Raw genomic sequence first — 27,127 nt, 5'->3', positions numbered from 1 at the left:
TCGTTATTGCTCTATTTGTCACTGTAGTTGTTTACTTTCATTGTTTAATTATTGTTCAAAACTGTAAAAATGGAGATGTCCGTTGAAATGTAAAATAAAATAAAATTAATTAATAAAATAGTTATAAATACTACTATTAGTGAGCAAGGTAACAGAGTTTTCCTTAATTGCTAGAAGACACTGCAATACGTATAAATTAACCTCTGTCATTATCTCATTTTCTACAAATATAGTCCTACAATGATCTCTGAAACCTGCATTACAAACAATCCTAACTGCCTTCTTCTGCAAAAGAAGTATTTTCTTGACACTGACTGCATGGCCCCATAATCTAATACCATAGCAGACATGACTGTGAAAGAAGGCAAAATAAGCCTGTCTTAAATAATTTCTTGTAAGCTCAGTTGCAAGCTTTCTTAACAAATACAGTACTCTACTTAACTTACTGCAAATTAAGTTTACATGCTCATTCTATACCAGTTTGGGATCTAGCACAAAACCCAACAGCTACACAGAAACATTACAAGAGCAGTCATTTATAAGACTAAAAACAATCTCCTGTGTTTTTGATTCAAGGTCAGCCTATTCCCCTTGAACCAATGTGCAGCAATGCCAAGCAATTAAGACACTGAAGATTGTGCTAATCTAAGTTCTTTATGACAAGAAAAGAATAGTGTCATCCGAAAATAATAAGACATTACTAGATACGCTGTAATACAGGTCATTGCTATAACAATTAGAAGGGGACTGAAATCAGAGCCCTGCGGTACTCCATGTTTGACATTCTTAGGGGCTGAGAGTTCCCTATCCCAGGTAACAAGTTGCTTTCTGTCTGAGGGGTAAGATTGGACTACCTTGAGTTCATTCTTTCGCAGGCCATACTTTAGTTTGATGAGAAGACTTGTGTGTGGTATGCAGTCAAATGCACGAGATAGATTGAAGAGTGTAACCGATGTAAAACTCTTAGTTTCTAAAAAGAGAATTTAGAATATTACTCACAAAAGTCTCAACTGCCAATGAAGTGGACTTGCCCTTCCTAAAGCCAAACTTGGCCGGCACCAGGATATTGTGCAACTCAAAATATTCACTCATCTGGTCAAACATTATAGTTTCTAATACTTCAGAAATTACAGGTATCAATGATACAGCTCTATAATTTGCCATCTTACAATGTGAACCTTTCTTATAAATATAAACAGTTCTAGACATTTTTTAAGGAACCCTGTAGTCCATATACCGTACATGTTAAAAGTATTAACTTTAGGTACAATTTAAAAGAAAACTATCTCAGTTACAGCATTGAAACTTTGTATGCCTTTTTTTTAATGCTTTTTAAAGTATAGTTTAACCTATTTTAAACTTAATTACAAAAAAAAAATATTAGTAATGATTTTTTTTAATATATCAAAAAAACACAATTTTTTTACAAAAAATATTTTTTTTAAAGGACTTAAAAGCAAATTATCTTAAATAAAATAGGTTAAGTCTTTTGGATAATGACTTAAATAAAATACACAAAAAAAATCATGCAGATAGCTTAAAAGGTTTAGTAGAAAAGTGTACCTTCGTGTCAGAATGTGTGATTTTTTCAGGAGAGCTCAAGAACTGTACGGTACCCCTTGCAGCCACGCTAAAACATTCCAGGATCATACTTTTTACTTTCTTCTTCCTCCTTGTCTTCTCTTTTTCTCTTTAGGTTTCTTTTCTTTCTGCTTTCTTTTCTTCTTAGTAACATCCAAAGCTGCTTTGTTGGCATCTAAAACTCGGTTCTTGTCGATTTGCTTCAGGCCTACAACGCAGTTTGCTTCCGGCATCACCACACAGCTTTTGCAACACTTCCACTTTGCCAAGAGCACCACTGTTGAATGTTATAATTGAATCCAACACTCCAATTTTTAAGGTATTGAGCCCAACAAAAGTATTTTTTGGAATTCTGGTCCAGATTACGTTGTTGAAGGACTCGTTAGGGTTCTGTGTTCGGCCGTGCAGGCATTTTCTGAGTAGGTTAGTGTCCGACAGGTCTTGGTAAATTGATTTTAATTTCTAATAAAATAGCCTCAGGTACTGAATGCTTATGATGGTATACCTCACCTGTCACTAAAGACTTTTGGTACTTGCACAAGATTGTTCACCTTTTGGGCATAGTTCATGGCGAGGTTTTCACGTCGGTTGAAAGTAAATGGAAGTAGGTTGCCCAAACAGCCTTCCTCATTTTTTTCAACGTTCATCCACATTTTTCTCGTATAGCTTTGCCATAGTAGGTCTGTACACTGTCTATCAATGCATCTGTCAGCCTACCACGTCCAGAGAGAGGTTTTCCGTCAGGTAACTTATGGCCACGCAACTTAGCCCTTCAATCTGCGCAGCCGACTTCCCATTCTCTTCTGGACGTGTCCTACACATTCCAACTTCTTAATTTCAACCTCATCACCATAAGGCTTAGCTTGTTGTACTGACAAAAAAAGCTGAGCTGTCACCATCTCCTAAATAACTTGTGTATCTTACACCAAGGTTTTGTTCCGAGCGCCTGAATACCTGAATAGCAGCCTCTACCTCCATACCGCCGCTCGGCCCGTCATAATTCTTTGAGCACTGTTCTCTGTGTGTAGGGCTGTTTTTAGTTATTTTATTGCATGAACAATATTTTGTCAGTGAAACAGCATCCAAAACTTTCCCCTATATCCTATACTCGTGACAGAAAACACGCCATTCAAAGATGTATGGCCACGTTTCTTCTGCCACGTTTCCGTCAAAAACAGCCGCTATGTCGGTATTACCCTCGTTTTCTACAACTGCTTCATGGGCTGCTTGTTTCATTGAAGTAATAGAAACCTCTTCAACAGCACTATGAATAAGTTTGTTATAGGCTTGAAACCTACTTGGTGGCTTTGGAAGATCCAACACTGAACAAAATACTTCTGCCGCAGCCTTACCTTTACCAATGGAACGGAAACCATATACACAACGCACATTTATGTCAAAAAAGTCCTGCTCAGTCCTTCTTGCTGGTATAAAATTTATTTTCTAGTCCACAGTTATTGCAACTAAGTACAAACTGTACAGCCAGGCCTTTACGGTTAGCAGGAACTTCACTAATTTCTAAAGAAGCACTTCCACAGTTAGCGCACTTTGTGGATGCCAGTAAAATTTGGTTCAAAAGTTCTAAATTAATTATGTAGTTTCCCTTAGTGTTATTTACAGGAAGGTACTCAATATCATCAGCACACAAAGAGATGTATTTACACTTTATTTTAGAAGCAGAGGTATTGGACTCTGGCTCTGGATTAGGCCTAAAACTATCAGGAATGTTCTCCTCTGAAGTAGGGTTAGAAGAGTTTAGTACATCACTATTATTCTTACTAGTAGTAAACTGATTACCTTTGAATCTATTCTTACCAAACTTCTTGGGCCCTAGGCATTTTAGTGTAAGAAAACTAAATAGTAATAACTCACAACAAAATAATTACAAACAATATAATAATATTCAGAAAGTCAACACAAAACTCACAGTGCAAAACGAAAACAAAGCTCATTTACATAAGTAAACAAACACAACACTCATGAAAATAAAAACATATTGCTTTTAAATTAAAAGCAGATTAGCCAACCTGACAAAACTAATTGTGTAAAATAACCTCTGTGGTCACTAGTATTATGTATAAAAGTGCAAAAGTCAAACTCGTTGCAATGCAACTTGAAATCAGACATTCGTTACTGTGTTGTTTGTTATTAATTATTTTATTTTAATTATTAATAAGTTCCAAACATACATGTGTTATATATCATTTTGTTCAGAATTAAATGAATAAAAAACAATTAAAAACAAAAAAAAATTTTTTAGATTTTTTTACTACAAGGTTCCCTTAAAGCATTAGGAAAATATATTTTCCTCCAAATATTTGTTGCAAAGAAAACTTAAGATAGGTGCCAATTTACATGCAACTTTTTTAAACAAAGCAGGAGTCATGCTGTATACATCTTTCCTGTTAGTTGCTTTAACTCTATTAACTATACTAACACTATTTACAGGAACAAAACTAAATCTACATTCAGTATATGTTATATTTGCAATACAATCAAAGCCATTGATGTTAGGAATTCTGTCAACAATCTCTTCAACAGAGCCAATAAAGTATACCTAGTTATTTAAATCATTTGCAGAAGTAAAACTAAGACAACCAATTAGGGTAGTAGATAGGTACTTGTTCATATTACCTAAGGACCAAGGATCTTTATAGGGGTTTGTAAAACTCTCAATGCATTCCTCATTTGCCATAAACTTAACCTATTCTAGTTTAGAACATTCCTTTATCAGACCTTGCGACACAGAAGAGAGGTCTGGTCTGACCCCAAATCGAATGCTAACAGTATAAAACTTTTAATTTTTGCAACTTCAGCATTATACCAATTTCCTACCTTGTGCTTGTTTTAGTAACATTTGACAAAATTTTTACTTTCACATGAAGGAAAGAAACGAAAGTATCTTTAAAATTATTTAAAAATAACCCAAAACCATTATTGCCAGTCAATGACTTGACTATCCCACACCACTCAGGAACTTGGGTCGTCAGAGAATCAGAAAATGCCTGATTGGCTGAATCATTAAAGCTTCAGTAAAATATACATTGGTATTTAAGTTACCATGCTACATAAATTGCACAGTAAGAAATGTATGTTTGTAGTCAGCTATTTTATTCTTGCTTGTACCAACCCTATAATTCTACCTGCCAATATTGGTTAAAAATTAATCGAGGGAAACTTTATTCCGAGTAGGCTCAGAAACTGTACTATTGAAACTTCTTAATATGTTTATAAACTCCACAGCTTCATTAGATGACTTAACCAGGTTAAAATTATTATCAGTATCAACTATGACTGTGAGACCTAAAGCTAACAAATGTGCTAAACACAGTTCCAGCAATTAGAACAATCTTACAATGTTCCCATTTGGTGATTTATACATGGCAATCAATACTAGAGACAGTTCCTTCAGCATGATACCCGCAAACTCACAAAGAATCTCTTCACAATAGTTGCTTAGATCAAGAGGTTGAGATGTAATACCTTGTCTACTTTTAATAAAATACAGCTACACCACCTCTAGAAGCAGGCCCATTCCTACTAAAGTGAGCCACAAGTTTTAAGTGTTGAGTTGTTAGAAAAATCATATATAAGTTTTGACGAGTCCAAGTATAGCAGTCCACAAGGTAGTATATTTTAAGGTTTTACTTTTTGTTGTATATTTAATCGGCATACCAGACAGTCATTTCAGAGCTGTTTGGAGGTCCCCCGGATGATTTTACATGCAAAGATGGCAGAATCCATTGCAAATCTTTAAAGTTGACAGCCCCTAACTGAATTGGACGAAAACTACATTCATTAAATTCCTTAAAAAAACATAATTCCTCAGAAAATATCTTTGGAGGAGTTCGAGATTAGGAAAGTAGGATCCTCGATAAAGTTTTTGGGCCAATTTTTTGTTGCTGTCTTCCCCCGTACTATTTCAGCTTCTAAGCAGGAAATTTGCTCTTGTCGGATAAACTTTGCTCTTAGAACACTACATCCATTAGTAGGGCCTACGATTTTGCTGGTGGTTGATATATCATGGATTTTTCGCATCTGCCATCTCTTATAGGATTGAGATATGGAGTTCGTCCTTTCAAACTTTCAAGGTCTCCTTAGAGAAAAGGGCATCCGTTGAAATAATCAACGAACTACTTCCATTAAGTTCTTGTAGAGGATTTTCCAGTTGCTTAACTTCCTTACTGTGCCATCCTTCTTTATATTCAGAGCGGTGATGTCTGTGATGAACAGCTGTCAGGAGCTTGGAGGCATTGGAGGTATTCGCAGATTTCCCACTAGGCACGTCAGCAATCTTCGCTGTCAGATACACCGTCTGGCGCTGACAGAGAGAAATGTCAGAGTCTTGTTTTATTAGACCACCTACAGAATTTATAGTCGGTTCTCTCCAAGAATTCCAACTTTGTATTCAGTTAAAAGCGTTTAATAGAAAATAATCTAACAATGTTCAGGAATTTCTGTCTTTCTAGGTATATAATAAAGTATATATAAAGATTATTGTTAAACAGGCATTGTATTAAATATTGTACAATATTTATTGTACAAATATTGAAATCATTCCTTTTATTTTGTTCCCATTGTTAAAGCCTTTTTGTACAATTCGTACAATGTATTTGATTTTGTATATATTTGAATGCATTGTATTTATTTAGAAAGAAACATGCTTGATACTTGTGCAGGGGATGATTATATAAGCCAGATGGTTCCAGGAGGTAAATAGCTAAAGACTGAAGTCATATAACTACGGAGAATTTTTATGATTGAATTGTGCAGATATTTGGGGTCCTAGGGGCTTGGTTGATTTAGAAATCTGTGTTATTAGTTAAAAATAATGCAGGAAGTTCATTAGAGTCAACGCTAGATGATTTAAAAGACAATAGGGTCTCTTAAATGCTTGAAATTTTGTTCAATGCAATATTCTTCTTGTTCTGTTATTAAAACCTTTCTTTTCTTAATATAGTAGTGTCTAACTTAAGATAAACATGGATATTATATTGATAATGGTTAGAGTACACTACATATAATTTAATTATATGTAGAAAACAAGTACAAAACAACTTCTATTGAATAACTATATAAACTAATAAAATACATGTTTGTCGTGCCAGGGATAACCGGACACGTGAGGATAGACGAGAACGGAGAACGAGACGCCGACTACTCGGTATTAGACTTGGACCCAATCACTGGCAAGTTTGAGGTGGTAGCTCACTACTATGGGATCAACCGCAAGTACAAACAAGTCGCCAATAAGAGGATACACTGGCCCGGGGGCAAGGAGGGACCCCCGCCTGACGTTCCTCCCTGTGGCTTCATGGGCAACGATCCCTCCTGCCTTGAGACGGGTCAGTTGTTACAAGACTTCATTCTCAAGTTTCGATAAGTTTCCTCAGCTTTCCTTTATTCCCCGCCAGTTTATGATGAACAAATTCTGATTCTTTGTCTGTATACGTACGTTAACTATCGAATAAGGGCACCTAGAGAATAAAGATATACTTTGAAATCTTAAATTTATTAATAGGGTTCAGCACATTGTTCATAAGTTGCCGTGTTCAAACCGTCAGGACTTTGCCGAACGATTCCGGTCGATCATAATGTGTCATTAAACCGATACTGTCAATACTACATATTCGCTTACACAGAGGAGTTAAAAGGGACAGAGTTGTATTGTGATAAATATGACTTATTTATCACAGGCTTTATGATAATTTTATACTATCTTCTTTATTGAGGTTATTTAGTTTCTTAATTGGTTCTAAGGGTATTTTACTATTAGATAATATTACGGAATTTTTGCAATTACTATTTTTTGGCAATTCTATACTATAGAAGTAATAGAATCTATGGAGCTAACAATAATAAGAGAAATCTTCTAAATAATAAAAAAAAGTTAGCATCAAATTATAAAATTCTAATAGCTTGTTATAAAGAAGGATATTGATTGTTGATTTCTTAAGTGTTTACCAAAGAATTATAGTACAGTTCCTTCTCAGTTCACGTGTAAGCTATAATGAATGTATGTGTAGGCTTTTATTGACAGTCACTGTATAACATAATATGTAGACTGAAGATGGTTCTCCACAGCAAGGCCAATTTTTTCAAAAACTTAATTATTTCAACGATGTGTCAACATAATGTAAATTGGAAAACTTGGATGGTAGTCAACACCGACTGTGTAAGTCCAAAACTAAAATCAACATGTAAATGGTGAAATAATGTATTAAAAATATTTCTCTTGAATTAAAAGGACAGATTATTAAGCATAACCAATATATTGTTTTATGTAAATATTAAAACTACTGCAATATTCTGTACAGGACAAAACAACGATTTGCTGCTTTACGGGATGATAGCAATTAGCATCTTCCTCGGTTTCACATTCGTGCTGGTGTTCTTTGCCAACAAGTGAGTAGTTTACATTTACTAGAATGACTTTTTCAAAAACAATCTTAACCGTATGCAATAAAGCATAAAGCTCTAATTTTTTATCATAGCTTTATGGGAGAAATTTAATTTTAAAGATGTAACTAATATACACCCTAACACTTTTTATTATTTTGTTTGTAAAGCGTCTACTTCTAATATTTAAATGATGAAGTACTAAGGAATTTGAGATTTTTTCTAAATAATCTATAAAAATATTGAAAATCTGTAAAAAAAAAGCATTAGGTTTGGCCATCGGATTAATTACAATTATATGAAATATATTATACATATAATTACAATTAGTCAGTGAGACTTTGTTCTTTCCTCCGTAATTTTGATAGTTAATTAAATAATAAAACTTATAATTACAAACCTAATAAAACGTGTGAATTGTGGTTCAATGTAGTTTATTTTGTAAAAAAGGTTTCCTTTTCTATTTTACATTGTAAAAAGGTCCCGATAGATTGATTCAGTTTGTAAATATTGAGTTCAGCTCCATTTTGCCTTCTGCATGGTGCAGTATCTGAAATCTGATACTGTCACAGACCTGACTCCTGGAATCTGGATTTATTCCACGTTCATATGAAGAGATTCAAAAAAGGTTAGTGCCAAAAAAGCTCAAAACTATCTCTTTGCACCATTTCTACATCAGAGACACATGGACTACAAAATCAAGTGTAGTCTAGATTAAGAGGTATTCTTATTGTCTCATCACATGGTGTATCACTTCAGGGATGTGGACTCCAGATTTCAGACGCTGTACTAAGGGGAAAGTGAAATGGTGGGTGGAGGTGAAATGAGGCTGAATTCAACATTCGCATTAAATCAGCACTTCCCAAAAGAGTTATGATACAGTTTGTTCTGGTGCTGCCATTTTACTGTAGGTATATTTAAGCTAAACAACTGTGTTGATAGTTATGGAAATTTTATAAAATATAATTAGGTGATAAAGCAGAAAAAGTATATGTATTGATGACACCAAGGCCACAGCTAAACCGAAAGTTGGTTTAATAGATAAAAAGAGTAATCCTCATTTACATTTTTCCAGTGATATTGCGTAGAAACTATAACATTAGTTATAACCATTACAATCATGTTCTTTTCGACCACTTATTTATCAGGATTTATCAATTAAATGAAATTACACTTAATTTGTAATAAATTACCGTATATGAGTGAATAAAGCATTAAGAGTGAAATAGAAAATGGAGGATTCGTAAACCACCCAGATTTGTTTTGTTCCTATTATATAATGACTGACAACTTCATATGTCTGCAGACACATGCGCCTTGCCGCCGACCTCAACAACATGTCATGGAAGGTGCGGCCCGAAGAAGTGCTTCTGGAGATCGGAAAGCCCTTCTCCTCGAGGCTCGCCCTACAGCGGAACCTGGAGGAGCGTATTCCTATGGTTTCTTATACTGCTAGTGCTAAAACCACAGAATCCCTTTAATAAAGTAGTTCTTAGCACGGTTTTGTGTTTTTGTTCACACCTCCTTTTGGCTTTTTGTAGATTTGCCACCTCACCATACTGAGTTAGAGTAGATCTTCTCATACTTTTCATCCATTTTCAAATCAGTGCAACCATTACATTTCTTTGTTATTGTTAATTTTTCATTTCTATATTTTTTTTGAGACTTTTTAAAAATTAGCTGTTTTATTATTTTAGTTGTATTATATTTATTCTTTTATGTATGTATTTATTTTCTCTGTGCTGAATTATAACTCGAATAATATTGTAAATTTTGCTTCCAAATCAGAATGTTTGCTATTCCAATTATTCGGAAAATTTATTAATACAATACGCTGTATAAAAATAGATTATGATGTAACTAAATGAACTAAAGTTAAGAAGTAAAATACATATTGTAATAAATTTTAATCTTTTTCAAAGAAATTTAAAATTTAAACAGTTATTAAATCTTGACTATCGTAATGGTCGTATTGTTTTTTTATTTCAACTTTAATTGTTATGACATTGATAAGCAACATTGCACAACTTAACTTTAGAAAAATATATTTCTAGCTAAATATCTTTATATCTTTTTAAATTTTAACCCAAATGTAATTTTAGTCTTTTATTCTTTGTTACTAGGCTATTAATATTACAACTAGAGTGTGTTTTATGTGTTATTATTTACCACATATTTACATTTTATTTTTTTTTAATTAGTTTACTAACTAGTGCACAAATATATTTATTTTCAATTTAATTAATCACAGTGCTTTAAATGTATTTGGGTTTTAATCATGCATTAAACTTCCATACAATGATGATATGATTATCATTTTATATAGGAAATTAAATTTTAAAACAATGTATATTTTAAACAATTTGATTAGAAATAAACCAATTTTAATCAGAATTTTATTGTATGGTTGGGTCAAATAAAGTGCTCTTTGTGCAAGAAGATACTTGACCAGAAAGAAACTGTTATAAATATACTAAAATAAATCAAATTAACTTTACAAATACAAGTTAAAAATAAACTTTAATTTAATTTTGCATATTTTATTTACCCACATTCAAGACTTATCCTAATAAATTGTTGTTATGCAGGGTTATAGAATTTATCACACCCATGTTTTTTCTTCCAAGAACAATTTTTAACAAAGTACAAAACCATATTTATAGCAACAATGCCTCACCGCTATTATGAATCACCGCTTTATATAAAGCTGTCAGCAACATTTTTTACATATTACAACAGTTCATGGACACTAACTGAATTAGGTAACTAGTCGAGCAATTCATTCATCAGTTATCTAAAAGAAATTGAAGTAAACAAGATTAGTGAGCTAAAGTTAATTTTTCACCCGAATCAAAATTACTTAATGTTAAATATGCTAAAATATCATCTAAGCTAACACAACTTCACTCACAACTGGCACTTCTGCTATAGATGTACGAGAATGGTATCAATGGTCTGCATGAGCGACTTACCGTGCGCCGCAGCTCTATAGAGTCCAGCACCTCCCTGCTGCCAACCCAGATGTTCACGACTATCGGTATCTATAAGGTGAGTACTTGACAGTGATCCTTCCTCCAGGTCCAGACTTCCACAAGAAGAAATGTAATAGTTGGTATCAGCTAATTTGTCTTTGTGCTGTTCTAGGGGTCTCGAGTTGCAATTAAGAAGGTCATCAAGAAGAAAGTAGATATCAACAAGAAACTCTTATGGGAAATTAAACAGGTAGGGGTTGCCTTTATCTGACATAAAGCTCTGTATTAATGCTCCAGAACTGATTAATTACACCAGTCATCTGAATCCATCAACTATAATGAGTCCTTCAGGCACAAGAATTTTAATCCTTGAAGAACATTATCACTGTGACATTTGAACAATGGTTAAGAATAACTTAAATGGATCCAATTCAGTGATTAACTGACTTTTGGATCTGTTAAATCAAACTAAATAATATTGATTCAACAAAAAAGGATTTTGATTTTGGAATTATTTAGGGATTCCAAAAGGGTACCTTTGACATCTAGTGTCAGCTAACGCCTGAAAGTAGAGAGTGGAGACAGGTAAGGTAATGATAATAATGAAAAATTGAGAGCTAGACACCACTAGAAAAACATTAAATCACCATTCAATAAAATAATACAAATTATTACTCTGCCTAGTATTTTTGTATCCAGACAGGTTCTACTGAGTAGGATGAAGGGCTAATTTATTTATTACCATGACTTGTAATTTAGGAACCCTTGTCACACAAAAAATCAGTGCTTTCTTTAGCCCTAAGATGTATGTATAAAACATTTCACTCCAACAAAACCAACTGCATGATTACTATTATGAATGATTATTATTTGTATTCTTCTTTGTATTTTGGGGCCTTGCCCAACAGATCATAATATGATCTGTTATATCATAACAATGGAGGTTTCTACTGATTAAAACTACTCGTATGTAAGGAACCAGCACATGGCCAATATCATTTGACTCTCATGTTAATGTTCTCAGTTCGTTGAAGTAAGTTATGCACAGCGGTTTTTGCGTAGTTCAAAATGTCCATTTGAAGACTAAAATGCCTTTATTCAAAAATATGGTTGAGTTTTCCTTACTCTAGATATCTCTACATATTAAAAAACCAGTATTCTGAGAAATTATTTTTAGTTTTCTAAAAGATACGCCAGTTATGGTTGAAAACTTATTGTGTGAAGTCATCACACTTTAATAAATGTCATTATTTCTGAAAAAATTCTGAGAGTTTTAGAATTTCTTTAAAATGATGGATATATAACTTTGGTTTTGTCCATAAGGGTGATAATTCTGCCCAATTACAGGTAAGGGATGTCACACACGAGAACACCGTCAGGTTTGTCGGTGCCTGTATAGACTGCCCGAACGTACTGATACTGACTGAATACTGTCCCAAGGGCAGCCTCAAGGACGTTCTGGAAAACGAAGCAATCCAGTTGGACTGGAACTTCAGAATGTCGCTTATACATGACATTGTTAAGGTGAGCTTTCCTATTAGTTAATGCTTCACAACTTATTTAAGTTATAACTTGTTTCTAATGTGTGAACACCATTCATAAAAAATGTTTCTGAACTGTGAAAACCCCCCACTGAAGTATTAATATACTTATGGGAGGTAAAAATGTCTTCCTCTTCAATTATAATGGACCCACAAGTAATTCCTTTTGAAACTACAGTCATTCAAAAATCAGTTTAAAAAATATGTTTATGTTTTGTCTATTATCACTTCGCTGTGAAAGGTAATCGCTCATCATATTGAAAAATGTAATGTCTAATTCTCTCTATCTGTTCATCATATTACAATGAATACTACATGGATTTTAAAATTTGTACAGATGTTTTAGCACCAAAATCAAATTTACTTATAAAAATAGTCTAAAAAATTAATTTTGTAATTTTCTTTTCAATTTTTTGATCGCTATATTGAAAAACTGATTTAGAGTCAAATATTCTGGGGAAATTTAGTATCAAAAGTATGTATTTGAATGTTATAGGAAAAGAAAGTATTATTTTAACTTTTGTTAATACTCCAAAACAGTTTTATTCAGGTTCAGAAAATACACCATATTATGATTATTAACGTTCACGCTGCTTTCCCATGTGGACTCCAATCATCTGCATCTCCATACTTATTATGTAACTACAGTAGATGTTTTATTTAACAATTTAATATTATATTTCTAATAATTTATCACAATAAACTATTAATAGGATAAATTACCTATTGTAATGATGTAAAATATTTTACTAAATCTTAATTTACATAAATTTGTATCCAGATATTGTTTACATAAACAATGTTTTATTATTTTATAACCACATATTTCGAAGCTCCTCTTCAGTGTCAAAGCATTATTGAATTGTTTATGAATATGTTTCATAGACATAAACATTCTTTCACTTATCATAAAACAACATAAATATAACTTTATGTTTGAGTTCTCAATTTTAGTATAAAAACATTGTTGTATTTAAATTAGTAAAATGTTTTTGCCAATTATTACTGAAGATTATTACAGCACAAAAGGTAGCCGAATATGTACATTTATGTGATATTGAATAGAATTGTTTTACTTTATGAAGTATATAAGAGTTACACTTGTGTTGGCATGCCATGGCTACTGTTTAAATTGGTAATAGGTTTCACTAATTATAATATTAATAATCACTATTAAATATTTTCTTGTAGCTGAATCAAAATATGCCGAGAAACATGTACAAAGAAACATACTAGTATAAAATATGACATATGAATTCCTACCTTAACTTTAACTAGTAAAAAACTAAACTGTAACTACAATGCATTTCAGGGAATGGCATTTCTTCATGGCTGTGAAGTAGCAGTACACGGAAAACTACGCTCCTGCAACTGTCTCATAGACGGCAGATTTGTTCTCAAAATCTCAGATTTTGGCCTTCACACTTTGACAACCCCTTCAGAAGTTGTTAAAGACAATGCTTTTTACAATAGTAAGTGTCTTGAAATTTTAAATATTTTGTTTGAGTATGTGTTTAGAATGTGTTTAAAATGTGACTTAATACACAATTGATTTATATCTATATATATTATTGTTTTTTTACGTTCCCACTGAAGAAATTCCAAGGTGATTAAGAAACCAGTAACAAAGTTTCATTTCTAGTGATGCTAATCCAATAAATTTTATATTCTTCAATTTAATTATTTCCTACTCTTCTTGGTGATGAAATTACAAGAGGAAACAAACTCAAGCAACTCCTTCAGTCACTTTCAGTGCCAGTCTAATGTTTCTGGTGTAGTCTACAATTTTATGACAACTGCAAATTAATGACTAGCCAGTGTGAGAAAATATCTCAACATACCGATCAATTGTCTCCAAGCATCTTTTCCATAATAATATACCACAAGTGCTTGCTAAAGTTTAACTTTCTGATGCTGCAATTTGGAACCGTAGCATATTAATGGTACATCAAACTTTTCAAATTACCTAATAGAATCCGCAAAGTGTATGATTAAGTTTTATTTGTCCCACAAGTTCTATAGACCATTAATGTTTATTGTTAAATAGGAATACATCCTTATCTTTTCACTCTTTCTATCGGTGATGGTATAGTACCAAATTATTTAATGTTTTTCAGAGCTGCTTTGGATAGCTCCTGAGCTGCTGAAGGAGACCACAGTGCCTGGACATCCCGCCTCACAGAAGGGGGATGTCTATAGCTTCTCTATTATATTGGAGGAGATCGTTGTGCGTGGAGGCCCTTATGAGTTGGCTCGTCAAACTCTGTCCATCCAAGGTACAGTATTAATAATTGGTTAAACATTCCAGAGGAGAGTAAAAATAATACAATGGTTTACAAATGTTTTTGGACTTTCAAACTTTTTAAAGTACGGGAACTTCCACCAGACTTGTAGGTGGAACTTGTTTAAATTCAATTTTGTTGTAAAAACTATAAGATTGAAAAAAACTAAAATTATACTGAACATTCAGTTTATTAGATTAACATTTAAATTCCATCAAACTTTTACCATTTCAATTAATAACATAAATATAAAGCAGTTATGATATAACAGTTTTAAATGTGAATGTTTAGTTTCTGGTTTTGTGTGTGCCCATCCGTATGCACCATAATTTTCAATTTAATTTAATTTAAATCCAATTTAACAAATAAGAAATATAGTCAACTAAATATTTTAATTTTTGGCATATTGAAAAACAGAATAAAATAATGAATATATTTATTGTTAGAGATCCTACATAGAGTGGAGTCTTATGCCACTCCTCCATTTCGACCAGATCTCAGCGACCGTGACTGTCCCGATGATCTGATGGGTCTCATGGAAAGATGTTGGGCCGATAACCCGGATGAGAGGCCATCATTTGAGATTGTAAGAGGCATCATTCGAAAAATAATGAAGTGAGTACCACTACTATTATTTTTATACAGTGAATATCGTGATAAACATTATTTTACTATGAGCAATTAATTCAGTTTAAAAGATCAATATTCATCCTCTGCACAGTTTGCTGGTTAACAGTTCAAAATAACCCCACTAACTGAATAAACAAATCAAATTAATTAATTCAAAACTTACTGTCCATACTTCAAAATTCATGTATTAACCTAAATGATTTGAAATAGAAGAGATATAGTTCAATACAATTCAACACCTTTTTAAATTGCTTTGTTTGTTTTTAGAAATAATTTTCATAAACATTTTTGTTAGCACATTTTCTTTGTACCATTTTTGTTTTGAAAATACTATATCTTCTCTATAATTTGCTTTTTTGGTATGAAAAGCGGGGACTGTACTATTTCTCAAAGGTAAGATTTATTATGTAATTAAGATTTACTTCTGCTACCAATTAAAATATATGTTATTCTTTAAGTTTAACTGTAGTAAACATATGTTACACAAAATCATTTAAAATTGTAGATTTTTAAACTTATTCATAACCTAACTTGACCAACTTAAATAATGCACTATTTTTAAATTGAACACTTTAAGATTTGTCTAGTATATATAAATACTAGATAAAATTGTTGAAGGTACTTTAAACATAGTTATATTTTATTGCTGGCAAGACCTAAGAACCTAAGTCTGTAAACCAAATACAATGCCTCTATACCCTGGCTTTCCAATGTCTGTTTGCTATATCACCCAATCCCCTTAATACAATCTAGGAATTATATCAGTTTTTCATACTTAACTATTATTATATCCCTCATCAATACAAAACAGGGCCTGGTGCTAACCTGGATGATTTTTTTTTGTCAATAAAATTATACTTTGTATCTCATTTATTGATTTAAGATTCCATTTTAATAGTCAAAGACTCAATACATGGTATAATGTTTATTTGCTATTATTTGTATATTGTTGATCTCTTTTTCTATATTTGTATCCAATATTAGTGTTGAATCATGATCTGATTGTGTCAGAGGTTACTGTGAAAACCTAATGGACGACCTTCTGAGAAGAATGGAACAGTATGCCAACAACCTAGAGGCTCTTGTAGAGGAAAAGACTGACCAGCTAAGTCAAGAAAAAAGACGATCAGAAGAACTGTTATTTCAAGTGCTTCCTAGGTGAGATTAATAACAAGTAATTAATTATGAGACATAGTATAATATTTGATTGTACATGTTAATGACCAGTAAAATAAATGGTGAAATGCAACATTGGGACTTGGCAATTTGTTATAAAACTGGCACACACAACTCATGTTAGGGTTCTAGATGACGGTATTTTGGGCAAATATTTTATTATTTACTCTGAGATGTGGGCTCATTTGACATTTTACCAGAGTGTCTTAGATAGGGTGTCCGATTGTTCTATTCCAATAAATACATATATGATCAAAAGAACACCTTTTTAACATACTTTAAACCACATCATAACAAGTTTATAAGATGTCAGACCTCAGGTGTTATCATAATATTAAGTGTAATCATAATATCCCTTACGGCTTTGTTATGATTCTGATGATCATGTGAACTCTAGTTTGAGATAAAGAAATCTCGAGAATGGTTCATCCAAATATAATACAGTTAATGTTGAATGAATACGCTTCTGCAGGTGTATTTTATGTAGACAATTTTATAATGTCTATTGATTAGTCTAAATGGAACGATAATATGAAATTCATAAAAAAGAGCCTGAGTTTTCACATTTTGTGGCTGGTAGAGATGTTAAAATGTGTTTTAAGAAAATTTATCAATGTAACAAGTTCAATTGGTTACCTAAACTTCCTATAATGGAATTGAGTGTTTCTATGTTTGACTTCTTCGATAACATTGAGACTTCTAAATTTGTCCAGGTCATCGGAAGAGAGGTGAAGAAATTTAATTTGACATTGGAAGCTGGATTTCAGTAGAAATGTTCACATCACAAGTTTATGTCGATAATAAAGAGATTGTATAAAAAAATTATAATGTACCAAGCTTAAAATTTTGACAAAAGCATTTTCTTTATAGCAGACTATTTTCCTGCATTTTCATATTAATAAAAAACAGCTGTATCTTCTTTTAAATCTTATTTTTTATTACAGATAAACAGTGAACAACAAACAAATGGATCCATTTGTTAACATGAGACTCAATTGTAGCAAGTCATTAATAGCCTAATAACCAATAGCAACTTGGAAAATCTATTTTAAAAGGGGATTCTAAAAGCAAGGTTTATGTAGTTTCATCATACCACAGGCCTCTGCAGGTATTTGACTGCGTAAAATAAAAGGAGATGAATAACCCAAGACTTTTTTTATTGAATGGAAATTCTGTACTACAAATTGTATACTATTATGACCCAATCCTAATCCCTAATAACCCTAAGGATCCTAATACCTTGATCATTTTGATTACTTTTCTCTTTCAAAATTAATTTTAGATAACTGAAAATATATGCAAATATTCTATGCAAAACTTTTTTTCTTTAATAACATAATAGTAAACTTATTACATTACAACTACGAAAAAGGGACAGAGAATAATGATGAGGAAAAGTCAATAGAGATTTCAGTGGAACTTGAAAGGTATCTTGGTGAGCTGAAGCTGTTTTAGAATAAAGAATCAAGAATTTTTTAGTTTCGCCCAAGGTACTTAAACTACAAAACTGGTTCTTGGCTCATCAGAACTCTTTGTCACGTAAAAATTACTCTTTTCTGATTACAGACCTGTGGCTCAACAGCTTATGGCCGGAGAGATGGTTCAGCCAGAGCAGTTTGAATGTGTCACAGTCTACTTCAGTGATATTGTAGGGTTCACAGCTCTGTGTGCCCAAAGCACACCAATGCAGGTATGATTTCTTAGGTTTAACCTTTGATCATTACTATTACATTTGTTTAAGTTTAAGATAATTTCAATATCGTTAAAAAAGTATGTGTAAAATAAATTAAGTTAATGGGTGTTCCGATTGATTATCATCAATAAACAATGATCATGAAGTAACTTAATTTGTTTTTAAATTCAGGTGGTGACCCTCCTAAATGATTTGTACAGCACCTTTGACCGAGCAATAGGATTCTATGATGTTTACAAGGTAAGCATTTTGATGATTCCACTACTACTTCCAATGACTGGACCTAGAGCAGGCAAATTGTCATGTTCAGAAGGATTTATAAAAAAATCTAAAGATGTAATGTTAATTCTATTAAGTTTTAATAATTCATCCATGTGATATTACAATAGGTTGAGACTATTGGAGATGCTTACATGGTAGTGTCAGGTCTGCCTGAGCGCAATGGAGACAACCACGCTCGGGAAATATCTCTTATGGCTTTGTCAATACTGGATGCTCTTCATTCCTTCAGCATCCAACACAGGCCTGACTCCCAGCTCAAGGTCCGGATTGGTATACATTCAGGTAAATTTGAATACGATATCTTTTGGATAGAAATATTTTGCTGAACCATTACACAATGAAATCATATGTTTATTATGTTAAATATTACCACCAACTGAGTTTTAACACACAAAAATTAATTCATCCATAGTCTTAGTGTAAGATAGAAAGAAGTTTAGGAGTGTGTGAATATATCCTGCTGTATCATTTTTATAAACAAACTTTATGAGCGTATAACAACAAATTACCTATGACTAAATTATTATGCATTCTATAAAGTAGTACAATATTTGTACAACGTGATTTAAGTAGATACATATTATTAATCATTTTAATTCCAATTTTCTCTGAACGTTGAATTTTAATTGAAACGAGACACATGGGTAATAAGTAATGCTTTCAATGGAGTAATGGGCAAAGACTGTTAATTAACTACAAAATGAAGTATGCCTGAGCAAAGCCTGTACAGTTCCCCTTCTGCAATTAACTCATATGTGTAGTATCTTAATAGAACACATATATCCTGATAAGCTTTTACCTTGCAACAGTCAAATGTTGGACTTTGAAAGTGTTAATTAATTGTGCATTGAACAGAAAATCACAAGGCTTGCAAAATTTAACAAAGGTTCCAAACCAGTTACGTAAGGATCAAATTCTTTTAATCAATTCATTTACAAGAATTCTCAAATCCAACACTTTCCGAGGCCCTAATAACCCCCTAGATACATCAAATTTCTCCAGTTCTGTCCTTATTAACCAGTTAAGCTTACAGAAAGAAATCTTGAAAACACTCAAAGAAACTGTATCAAAGTAACAAGGGTCTGCCAAAATCTTTCCTACCAAAGATCAAAATTTCCTATTTATTGTCATTATTGTTTTGGGAAGAAACAGTAACCAAGTGTTCACCTCAGTTTGATCCATTTTAGTTTATCCAATTTTAAAATCATTCTTTTAACCAATAACTGCTAACCGAACTCTAGCTGACCAGACCCATTAAAGGCATTTTATGATATCAAGCAGAACAATAAGAAAATTATACTGATTGTAACTCAAATGATCCTATAGGAAACTTGATTAGGTACCATGGAACCAGTCTTAAAAGTTACAATCATGAATTGTTTCTTCTATTCTTCAATTGTCTCTAACTCATTATCTATATTACTCATACACTGACTTTTCTCTTCATCTTTTTGTCTCTTCAGAGAGGTGAGAAGTTGACAAAAATGTTATCTTCTGTTGACAATTGTTTGACTGTAGGTCCTGTGTGTGCTGGTGTGGTCGGCCAGAAAATGCCACATTACTGTCTGTTCGGAGATACTGTCAACACTGCGTCAAGGATGGAATCGTCAGGACAACGTGAGTAAATAATTCAATGTTATAACTGCACATTTTAAAAGATCCATCAAAATTCTAAAACTAGTTCATTCAATATAAAAATATGGTTTTCCAAGATATTTTTCTGAATATTTTAAATCTCTGTGTCTCATGTAAGTGTTTGAAGCACTCGCTCTGGCTCATACATTTTGAGAATGCCTTAGCACAGGACTACAGTGTGTTGATAAGTCATGCCATATAATGGCTTGTAGGTTTTGCAATACCGTTCCCCAAACAATTACTTCCATCAATAGCCGTTCCCAGTTTGTGGTGAAACTGAATGATATGTATCTTAAGCGGTTAGCAGGGGCAGATTCGGTCTGAGAAACTAGGGGTGTAACACTGGCAGAGGGATGAATGTAAGATTGTGTGTAATAAAAGTTAGGACTTATTAGCAATAACTACATGTAAAAAGTACAGTATGTGGAATGTCCATGCACATGCTCACAAATCACGCACAGTTGACAGACTACTGATATGTTTTGGTAGCCAGCAGGTTCACCACACTCTGAGGTGAAAATTAAAACTGTAATTGATCTATAACTTACAATTTCCAGTATATTCCAGTTTTAATTTTATTGATTAATTAATTACTTTACCAAATGATGATGCAAATTACGAACAAGCTGAAATTGTTTCACTTTCTTAATTTTAAATATAATTATTCTCATCTACACATATTTTTGTGAACATCACCTTAAAGCACTTAAATAATTGAAAACGTTTTTGAACTAGTTCTATAATTACAGTGATCACCTCTAATATTCAAAGCCTACAACATATCTTTGGTATTTAAAATTCAATTTCGAGTATAACACGATGTTGGTTTCTAAATTTCAGTATTTATTTATCAGCTTATAACTTTAAGGTTGTAATGACCACCTCATGAATGTTCCAGCTCTGCGTATCCACGTGAGCGAGGCCACAAAGCAGATTCTGGACAAGTTTGGTACGTTCCAGCTGGAGTTGCGAGGCGAGGTCGAACTCAAGGGGAAGGGACGAGTGGTGACCCACTGGCTTCTGGGATGCTCCGAGCCTGACCCTCGGCCTCCAACCCCTCTTCCTTCCCACAGTGACAACGCCGACAACAACCCATACCCTCTCATTTTCCCTGAGCTCAGTGTCAACATCAAGTAAATTTTATGTCCAACAACATCCTTTGAGTGCCCTCTGTTGTGCCCAATGCCAAATATTACTTAATTTTTAAATTTATGAAACTAAATTGTGCAGGCAAGTTAATAGTAGTCATTGAGTTCAATAATTTGATCCAAAAAGTGATTAAGACTTATTACCTACATGTGAAATTGAAACTTGCCATTTGGGTAAATCCTACAACTAAAAATGATAGTCTTCGTATAAACTCAAAATAATTATATAAAGATGAATAAAATTAATTTCAATAATATTGAATAAGATTTTATGAAAGCAAAAAATACATATTTCTGTTATGGAAATGATATGTAACACAAGTAATATAAATTACTTCCCCTAAATGTAATCTTATCTTTTGATTAATTAGATATTTTACTTACTGGCACTCAAGGGATTTTACATTAACTGTAACGTTTGTGGAAAATAAATTATGGCTAGAATTATTTATCATGATGAAGAGCCAAAATGTTACAAATTATTTTTACTTTACTGCTGCTGAAACTGAACTCAATATTGTATATTAGAGAACAATACATCTTCATTATACATAAATCCTCGCACAACGTTACCTCTACTAGTTTACTTAATATCATTAATATGGAAGGTTTGCTACATGTTATAATTGTTTACTTGGTCATTACAATCCTATTTATTGTAACTTAATAGTATTTATTGTATTTGAAAAATTAAGGTATAATGAACCTAAGCATTTGTAACTTAAATGTTCTTTCTTGATTGTACACAGATTTTCCTTAGGGTAACCCAAGTTAAACATACATTTCAGGGTCGATTCTTGGGGAGAAAATAAAAATGTTTTCTTTTGTAAACATACTTATATTACTAAACATGAACAAAAATCTAAGAGTGTTTTGTAAGGGATTAATTAATTTAAAAGATTTGAAGATCAGTTTTAACTTAATAAAAAACACATGCTTAAGATTAGGAGACTTTTTGGGCATTAATATATTTTAAAACTAATAAAAATATGTAGAGCCAAAAAACAATATGCTTCTTTTATTTATTGGATGTTCCATCCAATGATGGAATATTTCTTAATTCTTTGTCAGAAACATGAAATATTAACAAGACTCCATCAAAAGTCACACACTTTGGCAAGAAGTTTACAACTTGTGCACAAAAATATAAAATATCTAATGAGTAATCCTGGAATGACAGTCATTCAGGATAGAAAGAGAAGAGAATCAAGATTACCTCCTGTCGAGATCCCATGGAACATGAATCCGGGGGTCTGTGGGATATTATTAGGTTCAATTATTGCAATTTTGAAAATGATAGAGGCTAGCAATGTGCAACATGTAACAATTGAAATGGGCAAAGGGCATATTTCTCTGAGGTCTAAGCTAAACATTTATTATTCATAGTCAATAATGGATCTGAAACAAAAATACTTGGGTAAACTAACTTTTATTTAGACCTCTAAACATTATCTTTCTCAGGTTAAAATCAATGAACCTGCCCATTGCAATTTATAAAAATAAATTGGACATTTGTTGAAACTGATGAAGCTTGGTTTTATAATACATTTTAGAAAATGTCACAGGAAAAAACTCTAAGAATCAATCCTGAAAGTCTTTACATGTTAACTTCAGGATAATTTGAATGGCTTAATTATAAGATAAAGATAAATGTATTCATTCTTAAGTCCATTTCATGCAAAGAATGGAATGAAATGGGTTACCTAAACGCTAAACCACATTTAGATTAATAAAAGTAGTTAACTATATCCATATATTAGTAGAACAGTTATGAAGAATATTTAAAGAATGTTATGATGAAAGACAATTAATTATGGGATGGGAAGATGGAGTAGTAATCTTGGAGGTCTGGTAAATAATTAAATATTTTGGTGTACCCTCAACTTCTATAGTTTAGAAAGTTACAAATACCAAAAATTGTTATTGTATATACTTTATACCATGTTCTTTCAATATTGAATGACACATTTTTAGTCAATATAATTTGAATTTTATTTAGTCGAAAGCATGTTGTATTTATACATTAAATTTCTTGATTTATTAAGTTACAATATTTATAAGCCTACTCACTAGAAATGTACAGATGGAATCCCTAAAATCTTGATTACTGTACAACATGACAAACCTATCTGAAACTAATCAAGGTGAATTAATCAAAAATGAAATGTTTGCTTAAAACAAAGTTTTGGTAATTGAAAGCCTTAGAATGCCACTATTAAAAACCAAAGTGTCTTCTATATCTTTATAGGCTTTTATTAATAGATAAGTCATAAGAAGATGATAGAACTGTATTTTGGTTACCAATAAACTCGGAGGAGTTGAACTATATTATTTTTTATTCCCTATTCCCAAGCAGTGACATAAGTAGGACTTGGCTTTGGGGGATAAATCTGAATGAAGAGGGTACCACTCCTGAGGTATGGAATAAATCTGAATACATGTAAGTTAAAATAAATTAGATACACCTAATTTAAAGTAAAGCACTAACTGCAATATTTAAACATCAAATTGTTGTTACATGTATATGTATTTTTAAAATTTGTTGGAACTTTTACGGGGGCTCTATCCTCCTATTCTCTTCGTTACGCCACTGTTCTCAAGGTTACTTCACTAAGACAGCTAAAGAAGTCCCGTGCAACTACAACTTTGAGATTGGATGTATTGAAATTGAGTTGTTTGAGTCGAAAAACGATTAACGAGGGTACAAAGGCAGCAAGTCGGATTACTGGCAAAGTAGGCACATAATTACTTTTAGGGAATTAAACTAAATGTAAATATTATTAGTAAGTTTGAAAAGTTCATGTCTGTGAATTTGTGTGTGCCTGCATAGGTGATTACACATAATTTCAAAAACCATTTGATGTGCATAGACATGATTTAGTATCAACGTAGGTCTATTGAAGAGTAACACATAGCCTAAGAGTAATTAAGGATTTTTCACTCACCCGAAGTGGAATACAAGTACGGAAGTAGATGTTTTTTTTTACTGTAGTAGGCTTTTCAGTCCAACATATGTATGTATATACATGTAAATTTTTTCCCAATAAGCATATCAGCAAAACAAAATCACTCTTAAGAGTAAGAATAACAAAACCAAGTAATCATTGGTTTCAAATTTTTCACAAAAATTCTGAGAAACCATTATCTATGCATATATTCAATATAACCAAAATTATTTCAAAAGTGGCTTTAACCTAAAAGGGATCATTTAGAACCAAACTATGAACCTAATCAAAATCGTATTAGTCAATTTATTAAACTTGAAAACTAAATGTATATTTACATGTAGACTACACAGTATCTTAAAAACCGTTAAAGAAAAAAATTGTTTTTATTAAAAACTATAGGTGTTATAAGCATATCAGAACACTTTTTTTGTACAAAGTTTAACATATTTGGGCTATTTTAGGAACAGTTGTTTCCTCAATCCGTGCTATATATATATATATATATATATATATATATATATATATAAACTTTTGAGTGGGAGGTGAGTGCAATCGGGTTCTGGGGGTAATGTTCGTTGAAGTGCTACCATAAGAACAAATTGTACACAAAATCTACCAAAAATAGAAATTATTGTGTTCACCATTATTTCCACGTTACTGAATACTACTTGGAACTTTATATGCCCATTATGTTAGAACTTGTCAAAATATAAAAAAATAGTCAGAACAAGCATTATTATTTTAAATTACCTGAGATACACAATACCTACTTGGATATAACCAACCATTCCTTTCCAAACTTTTAATGGCACCACCTTGAAATCTTAAGAGATATGGATCTTAATGGCTAAGAATAAAATATAGTTTACTTATTTATAGTATTTTTAGAAAACCTCATTTTACATCTATGTTGAGAGAAAGTCAAATTAACATTTTTCTGAAAATGTCCTCAAACTTAATATTGGTTGAAACTGACAAACAAACTCATCCAAACAATATGCAAATAATGTCTCTGTACCAAGTTTAGTATAAATCTGTAAAAGTTATGGCAGTTATCATGTTCAAAAGCTCGCATTATACTACATAAACTTGTGCACATTAAATATTTGGATTATAGTAATTTTTGGTTCGTGGGGCCATGAATGGAGAAATGTACAAAACCACCCAATAATTATGTCATGAGAGCGATTGCAATAGGTAGATTGCCATGAAATCTAATACTATAAACATTGTATTACACTTTTTTCCTCTACAATGCATAAAAGAGACAAAAATTCCTTTTCTAAATTTTGGAGGGCCATTATCTTAAAATCTTAAGAAGTTATCAAAACATTGAAAGTTGTGACATACCCGAGAGTACCTAATGTGTGTATAATTAATGAGTACGTACTATCTTAATACCAAACTTATTTTGTACCAGCTGGAAATTTCAGCAATTATTGTGTTCACCACTATTTTAGTAATATTACTGTGTACTATATCTCTAAACTTTGTAAAAAGCACTATCTGGAAACCTTTCAAGATATACAAAAACATAAGAATAAACATTATTGTTAATTAGATTAAAATTCGGAAACACATTTTTGTTTGACTCTGTTTGACTGCCAAATTTTAACGTCCGCTATCTTGAAATCTTGAAGATAAGTCAAAAAATGAAGTTGTTTAAAATGCCTAATATTTTTAATAGTCCTTCAGGCTCACTTGGAACAAGTAGGCAGATTTTGTACGTAAGAGTTCAGTAGGAATCCATCCAGGAACTGCCACTTGTTTGGCACATTGTCATACCGTCGACAGGGAGCAGTTTAAGCATCCTTTATGAAAACACTGAGTACGTTAGTACGCAAATGAACTTCGATTTTACAAACATTTCCATTTTTTAAAACTATTTGTTTCACTTTTACAATACAAAATAAATTCATTGAAACAAGTTTGAATCTTATAACTCTTTCATAAATTGATATTTATAACAAGTTTAGGCATAAATTATGTTTTAAATTTGAATCAGTCCCTATTCAATGTACTGGCCTGAGATAGCACATTTCACTGTTAATTATCTTTCATAAAGGCCTTTAAAACAATGTGTAACTTAACAAGGTTTCATTTTTCAAATTTCAAATGTTGTTCAAAATTTTGTGTTTTAGGGGCAAGGGCATCTAACTTGTGATAATAACTGAATGTGGTTTTGTATCCTACAGAGGTATACTGAATTTGGTTTTTCTGGGTGTAGTTTTTAAAAATTTAATATCGAATACCCATACTATTTATTCACCCTGTAAGTACAGTGCTTGATTTGAGGTGGAACACCACAGAACGGTGTTCAGTTACCTGCAATAAATAAGGAATAATTATAGTGATTTTAGATCTGGGTGCTATGATTGTAGTCTAAAAAGTGAATAATTTGTACTTTATAAACACATAATCTAGTCTTTCTTCAAATCAATAAAAAAATTTTGTTCTTAAGAAAGAAATCTATTGTCAGCCACATTAGTTTTGGTGGGAAACAAAATGGGAAGGTATCAAAAAGGTTAAAAATATAAAATGGATTTTTTTGTCAGGCTTGTGAAATTTTAACCTGACCGCCAGACACATTAATAATAGTTATATCACTGTCAGATAACTGTATAAAGAGACAGAAAGTCGTCATTGTATATAGTGACACAGAATTAATATTTATTTACATCTCTGATGGTTGGTTTAAGTGTGTCAAACAAAGAAAAATATGATCTGGAAAAAATTATCATTTCATATTTTTAACCCGTTTGATACCTCCACCAATACTAGCGTGGCTGGCAATCGATTTATTTAGGAGGTGAAATTTCTCTAATCAAGAAAACCTAGGT

The 27,127-nt window shown here is 32.2% G+C and overlaps 1 protein-coding gene across 3 annotated transcripts in view; it reads left to right on the top strand.

Annotated features, from left to right (window-relative positions):
• LOC124354615 (atrial natriuretic peptide receptor 1) overlaps positions 1-23,662 on the top strand; it is a 174,108-nt gene extending 150,446 nt beyond the window's left edge. For 2 of the 3 annotated variants that reach the window (XM_046805215.1, XM_046805217.1), the window contains 15 exons: positions 6,690-6,926; positions 7,899-7,986; positions 9,287-9,404; positions 10,912-11,028; positions 11,125-11,202; positions 12,300-12,476; positions 13,806-13,965; positions 14,611-14,769; positions 15,222-15,390; positions 16,417-16,563; positions 18,148-18,271; positions 18,446-18,514; positions 18,664-18,838; positions 20,075-20,173; positions 21,090-23,662. In XM_046805215.1, coding sequence (XP_046661171.1) covers positions 6,690-6,926; positions 7,899-7,986; positions 9,287-9,404; positions 10,912-11,028; positions 11,125-11,202; positions 12,300-12,476; positions 13,806-13,965; positions 14,611-14,769; positions 15,222-15,390; positions 16,417-16,563; positions 18,148-18,271; positions 18,446-18,514; positions 18,664-18,838; positions 20,075-20,173; positions 21,090-21,328 — 2,156 coding nt within the window. In that variant the 3' untranslated portion in view covers positions 21,329-23,662. The remainder of the gene's footprint in view (positions 1-6,689; positions 6,927-7,898; positions 7,987-9,286; positions 9,405-10,911; positions 11,029-11,124; positions 11,203-12,299; positions 12,477-13,805; positions 13,966-14,610; positions 14,770-15,221; positions 15,391-16,416; positions 16,564-18,147; positions 18,272-18,445; positions 18,515-18,663; positions 18,839-20,074; positions 20,174-21,089) is intronic. The other variant, XM_046805216.1, reaches the window with a different exon arrangement.
• Positions 23,663-27,127: the final 3,465 nt, after the last annotated feature.

Source organism: Homalodisca vitripennis, chromosome 2, assembly GCF_021130785.1.
Source record: "Homalodisca vitripennis isolate AUS2020 chromosome 2, UT_GWSS_2.1, whole genome shotgun sequence".
Lineage (NCBI taxonomy): Eukaryota > Metazoa > Arthropoda > Insecta > Hemiptera > Cicadellidae > Homalodisca > Homalodisca vitripennis.
The sequence above is the reverse complement of the archived record's forward strand: the minus strand, read 5'-3'. Positions and strand labels throughout refer to the sequence as shown.